Below are 6,417 nucleotides of genomic sequence, written 5' to 3'. Positions count from 1 at the left end.
TTTGTGTTTTTGTGGCATCCCAGACCCTCTTTTCTCCCCCAGCACCAGATTTGCGATTCTCACATAAATTTCTTCCCGAATGGGGAAACACGTTGCCGGGTCAAGAAGCCAAGACACGCATTTAGCAGTTTGAAAGAGAGTGAGATGGCTGAGCCACAAAATGTTTCGAGTATCCTCACAAATGGGATACAATGGAACAAAAAATATTGAAGTATTATAAGGGATCATGGTTGCTAAATAGGCTACTCTAAACGTCCATAATTATAGACCTGCATTGAATTAGCCTCATAAAGGATTTCAGTCCCCCCCCCCTTGATTCTACATATAGTCACCATTTTTACTAGGACTAAAAATCGAAATTATAATCGATCAGTATAATAATGACACAAACAGCGCGTTGAGAAAAGCCATTTTATTTCCATAGTATATACATTACAGAATGTGCATTGGTTTTCAAATACTGTCCTGATTTTAGAAAGGCACTTACAGGTGTACAAAACATAACAAATCTATTCAACCATAGAGTACTCTATTGTATCCAAACAAATGAATATATTCATACGGTCCAGTAACTGTAGCTCCATGTCGAAATATCACCGCAGTATTTTGTATTTTTTGAACCTTAGTTTGACCATTTCTCTATAAAACGCATAACTTGGTTTTTGATCCTTTGAATTTGCCTTTCGTATCATGCAATGCAGCATACGGATTATGGTGGGTGTAAATATGACTAGCTAATTATGTAAACGCTGTATACAAATGGTCTGAACTCGAGTAGACCTATGTGTATGATAAGGTATGTCTCAAAAAATAAACAAGCAATATAATTTAAAAGGAACAATAAATAGAAATGATCAACAAAACAAAACATGCATTTCAACATGCAAAACCTATCGAAAATATTTCATAACTGACATACTTTGAGCATATGACACGGTGTTACATAAATATGAACAAGGATCTGTGTGTGTGTGTGTGTGTGTGTGTGTGTGTGTGTGTGTGTGTGAGAGAGAGAGAGATAAATAACTCAGAGTTGTATGTGTCTGATAGACAATTACATGTTTAAAAAATAATTGCATTATCTTTAGTTCTGATTATGAAACCCATATTGCTTTCATTGACATTTGAAGACAAGAGGAAACTGTCCGACTGCTGATGAATATTGAATATATTGAATATAGCACTGCGTAGGCTATTTGTTGTACTGTTCATGCTTACTGTGAATATCTGTGTGCCGATACAAAAGTCACAACAGACTAGTAAATGTTCTGAGATGATGTACGAATATCAGCAGGGAAAAGTTACAATCGTAGTAAGGATTGTTACTGCTTTTTGACGTAATTTTTGTATTTCATTATCCCACTGCGCAATCAGTCATCCACATCAATTTCTAGGTCTTCGTCGTCCTCTGAGCATTCTTTACTTGTTGTGTGGTCTGAAAATGGCGACAGGGGGGACATCCGCAGCTTGCGAGCGAGCTCGTACTCTCGTCCGCCGCTCTGCGCGGGAGAATCGGCTCGCGGGTGATGTCCGAGCGTTCCGTTGGCGCATTTCTCGAGGTCAGCGAGCTTGGCGAGTTTCTCCAGAGGTACAATACCGTCACCTATAGTTTTGGCCGACTCCACGTCGGCCTTCATCTCTTCCAGATCTCGCTTTAGTTTGGCTCTCCTGTTCTGGAACCACGTGATGACTTGGGCGTTCGTTAGACCCAATTGTTGGGCGATTTGGTCTCGGTCAGCGGGAGACAAATATTTCTGATACAGGAATCTTTTCTCTAATTCGTAGATTTGGTGGTTGGTGAAGGCAGTCCTGGACTTCCTTCGCTTCTTCGGGGTGTTTCTTTGCCCAAAGAGTGTCATTCCGTCTCTCCCTGCACAAACAAAGATAAAATGTTAAGTCAGTGACATGTTGGTTTATTTTTCATGCTGCTATGGCATTGGCTTTGCAGGGCGTTGAACTCAGCATTTGAAAATTTTAACATATTTTGAGACTTTTGACGCCAAATCAATGATAATTTTTAAAATAAGTTATATTAGCCAATTTTACATAATATAAACGTAGACGTAATGTTATTCATTCACCATAAAGAGATCAATTGCACAATTCCAGCTGGCAAATTCATGAATAGCCTCTTTTTCACCTTTCCAAATTACGCACAGAAGAGTTACAATGTAACATTTTCTGGCAAACAATCTTGTTTAAAACCTAATGTTCAATGCCTATTCTTAGATACAACTTTACTTCATTATATTTTCACATATCAAATTAAAATAATAAATTCCCTTTAAATTGTAAATTGCACTGTTATGAAAGTAATATCGATATAATGATTAGAAGGCCATAAATACCATCATATTTACCTTCAGCTGCTTGAAGCACGCTAACTTCGAGCCCCTTGAAGGTTTTGCTGGCTAGTTCTTCCAGGGCGCAGAGTGGTGAGGTTTGTGTGAGCAGTGCCCTGTTGGCCAGAGCAGAGATGCTGGACGAACGGTGCTTCTCAGCCGATGAAATCAGGTGTGCTGTACCACAAATGGTGTAACTTCGTTTCACGGAGGGTTTGTTGAGAATGTCTTGGATACTGAACGGTGTCAGTGGCTTATTCGAGTTTGCAGGCGGAGGAAGATGGTCCAACGGACTTCGCCTCCTATTCTCGACCGCGTCACATTCGGCGACTCCTTTGGATGTCATTATCAGTGCGTTAGTCGTTACGCAAGCTAACTTGAAAATGTTTTTGAATTGCTAACAACGAAAACAACAAACACAGATATCAAATAATATCGAACCCTATCGAAAAAAAAACAGTCACATTACAGTCACCAAATGCACGGCATGGCTGAAAACTTTCTTGCAAAAAGAAACATAAAAAATACCTCCTAATTCCAAACCGGGATTTCTTCTTGAAAGTATTATTCCACAAAAATACGTACAGACAATCCGAAGGAGAACGGTGCCTCCCTGAAAATGGCGAGGTCCAAAGGAGTTGCAGCAACAACTGACTAACAAGTTAATATTGATTAGGACGTAATCAATTATGTCCCCACTGGCACTTTCGCCCTCTCCCTTTCACTCTCTGACTATGTTGCAGTCCAGTGCAGGGCTTTTGCGAGTGGGATGCTCCCAATAATTACAAGGCATCGCTTGAAGGAGGAGGAGCCGGTTGGAATTATAACGGGTTGCGCTCTTATCATCTTTGGGTCTAAATTAGTCGTGGGGTGAGATACCAGAATAGGCCTTACGGTAAATGAGCAAGAGAGAGTGTGCAGTCAATGGGGGATTAAATCGCATTGCGTATTTAAGTATAGTATTACAGTAATAAAGTATGTGTGATTTTTTTAGAAGACATACTTTGAACGTTTCCAGTCTGAATATTGGATTTGTTTTCAATGATTCTGAAATTGGTAACATTATCCTATGCTGTGGACTAAGAAGTAATTACTAGTTAGTACAGAAAGGGCATTTTCCTTCACCAAAAGCGATGGTTTTGGATGAGCCTTTATTTTCTGAAGGCAATATGGATCTAGGCAATATATCAGGACTGATGATACACTCCTTCAGGGCGGGGGAGTGAGGTGAGGAGGCGAGGAGAGAAGAGGAGAGGAGGAGAGGAGAGGGGGAGAGAGGAGCAGCATGCATCCCTCTCAGCCTAGCCAAATCCGGGTCATAACTCACGCGAAAGGGACCTTTTACATCATCAGCTAGATATTTCATCTCGAATCAAATCTCTCTCCCGGTCCTCCCGGTCCTCGAGCTAGCGGTGGCATGATGCTTTATTTTGCTTCCGTTCTGAAAGACAGCCGACGGGTCCATCTGCATACAAGAACGAATGATATATAATCTATTTCGGTGACGTAGCCTACTTCTGCATTTCATTTTTTTAGTATCAACTCTTAGTTTATTTTTCAGTCTGAATATCAAACTATTTCCGTATAATATGTGGGACGTTGTGGAATAATATGATAACTCAACATGAATGCAATACATAAGATTAGAATACATTTAAATTACTATTAATATTATTGTAAGTGTTAGTATTAGGATTCGTATTATAAGTGATATTATTTAAGGCCTATTATAATAGTTATGCATAATATTACAACGTTATTATCAATTTGTGAATTCTGTAACTGTACAATAACAATAGCATTAGCTACCTGCGCAACTGCATAGTAAGCTAGGCTACATATACGTTATAATAAAGTCCACATAGTTCTTCAATATTTCAATCCTGACAGACTGTGGTCTGCAATGTTCCAGATATAACTGATACGTACCGTTATGTTTCTGTAGACTGATACATCACAAAAGAGGAGGCGTCACTAAACACTTTGATGGCTCATTCTGCACGCTCTGATGTAACGCCAGGGGAAATAAAATATCAACATAATGATAATATGTCAGAGAGAGAGAGAGAGTTTTGATTCCGGTGCATGAGGTACGTCTCCCACTCCATCAACAGCCATAGTGTATTATTATGGCAAAGACCCAGAGCAAAAAACAGACGGGTGATAAATATTGTTGTTTTGAAAAACGTTGGGTTGAAGTCTATTTATTATACTGTATTCCGGGTTTGATATCACCAATATTTTACCTCACGCCTCAAATATGCTACAAATGTAATTTGCAGCTGAATGTAAAATCATTCATGTGGCCCTAAGCAAAGGATTAAAAAGGCATTGAAACGAAAAAGTTTTTTTTTTAAAATAAGAAAATAAGGTATTATGGAAGTGGAGAATGATGCCACGCGCAATTCTGAGTTTTAACTATATATTTTACATATTTGGTTCAGAACGAAACATTTGGAACGAAATATTGTCTCTGAACTAAATCTATTGTGATTAACGTTTCGACTACACTGGTTACAAAATGTAGGCTTCAAAGCGACTTTCTGTATTGTCGTTCTGTCAACTTCAAAAATGGTTTCTGCGTGCATGGGTAAACTGCGTTCCTGGTAACTTAATCACATTTGGAAGTTCTTGCTACCCCACAGCCAAAACTCAAGACAGTTTTATTCCAGAATTTATATTTGTTTGTCGGGGGTAATATCTGATTTCAGAGGCGATGATAGATATTTTACATGCCCCATTTTGTATGAAACACGACCCATTTTGTATGAAACACGACCCATTTTTCAGGATTTAGTTGTAAAACACCACATCAAACATGACAGCAAAATAATTGACAAAGATTTTTAAAGTTAAAATACTCAAATCCGTAATTGTGTAGCAATCAATTGGCAGCTAATGTCCTTCCTATATGGGTTTATTTTTTGTAACACCAGAGTAATACGAGTAGGCTACACACAATATAATAGTTGTCTAGAACAACATTAGGCTAATAGCCAATTAAACATAGTACCAGTAGCTCCAGTAAGTAGTAATCATTATGGGAATATTGATGTACACATTCGGTGTATTATTATCGAATTTGCACCATCAAAGGTTACATTCCTGACAGACAAAATACTAGCTAAATAGACCATAGATATGTGGACTCAGTTTTGGTCTGCAACGAATAATAAATGCATAACACTCCCAATTCACACATTTCATACTGCGTTCCCCTCCTTTTTTTGACTACTTTTTTGGTACATCCGATCAAGAATAACAAAGCAACAACGCACATTTTTGTCATACGTTACTGAAAAAAAGTGTCAACAGCTGGGAACAGCCTTTCATGTAATGCTTCGTTAACAAAATAAGACTTCTGTGTATGCGATTACATGGAAAACACGAATAAAATACAGAGCACCTTTCGTTTATGGTAATTATATGATATGATATTCTCGAAGTAGGGCAAATACTTGTGAAGAGCCAAGCCTTCATACCTCTTGTCATTGAACCGCCTGTCACACTTGATTGTGATGGACATGTCTATTGCATGTTGGAATCCGCCACTATGAGCCAACGCAGATTTGGTTCAAAGGGCTGGACTACTGCTACGATGCAGCGCCTACTTTATTAAAGATAGATTTTTGTCGTCATACTCTGTCCACCCCCTTGCCAAGGTCGTCAACATGCCTACTTCTCAGCTCTCCCTTAGCAAGGGAACTGTATCTGGCTAGCTATTACCAGACGGCGATGTGAAAGCGACATTCTCTGGCAACGCACCCGACATGTCGTTCAAATGTCAAATGCTTTTAATGCAACCAGTAGTCCTGCGGTCAAGTAAAATCACAAAAATATTTTTGGGAACTGTATAAATAGCCACCCCTCAAGTAGAGGCCCTTCTTTTTCGGAGTAACATATGCATGGTCTCCACGGGCAGTAGGGCTTAGTTTGTAAACAACATAACCTCATAAACTTTATGGAGTGTACAAAATAATCAATCTTTCAACACTATACTGATGCATGATGGACCCCCACAACTGGAGACACACAGCAATCACCATGGATTAGACACTGGTTAGACAGCTGGTCT

General features: G+C 39.1%; 1 protein-coding gene across 1 annotated transcript; it reads right to left on the bottom strand.

The window, feature by feature from the left end:
• Nucleotides 1-415: 415 nt before the first annotated feature.
• On the bottom strand, nucleotides 416-2,706 carry LOC135526404 (transcription factor LBX1-like). The gene is made up of 2 exons (XM_064954761.1): nucleotides 2,361-2,706; nucleotides 416-1,870 (listed from the first exon to the last, which is right to left on the bottom strand). Exons 1-2 carry the CDS (start codon nucleotides 2,686-2,688, stop codon nucleotides 1,371-1,373), a joined length of 828 nt encoding a protein of 275 aa, XP_064810833.1. The 5' UTR covers nucleotides 2,689-2,706; the 3' UTR covers nucleotides 416-1,370.
• Nucleotides 2,707-6,417: the final 3,711 nt, after the last annotated feature.

Source organism: Oncorhynchus masou, chromosome 5 (assembly GCF_036934945.1).
Source record: "Oncorhynchus masou masou isolate Uvic2021 chromosome 5, UVic_Omas_1.1, whole genome shotgun sequence".
In the NCBI taxonomy this organism is placed as follows: Eukaryota; Metazoa; Chordata; class Actinopteri; order Salmoniformes; family Salmonidae; genus Oncorhynchus; species Oncorhynchus masou.
The sequence above is the reverse complement of the archived record's forward strand: the minus strand, read 5'-3'. Positions and strand labels throughout refer to the sequence as shown.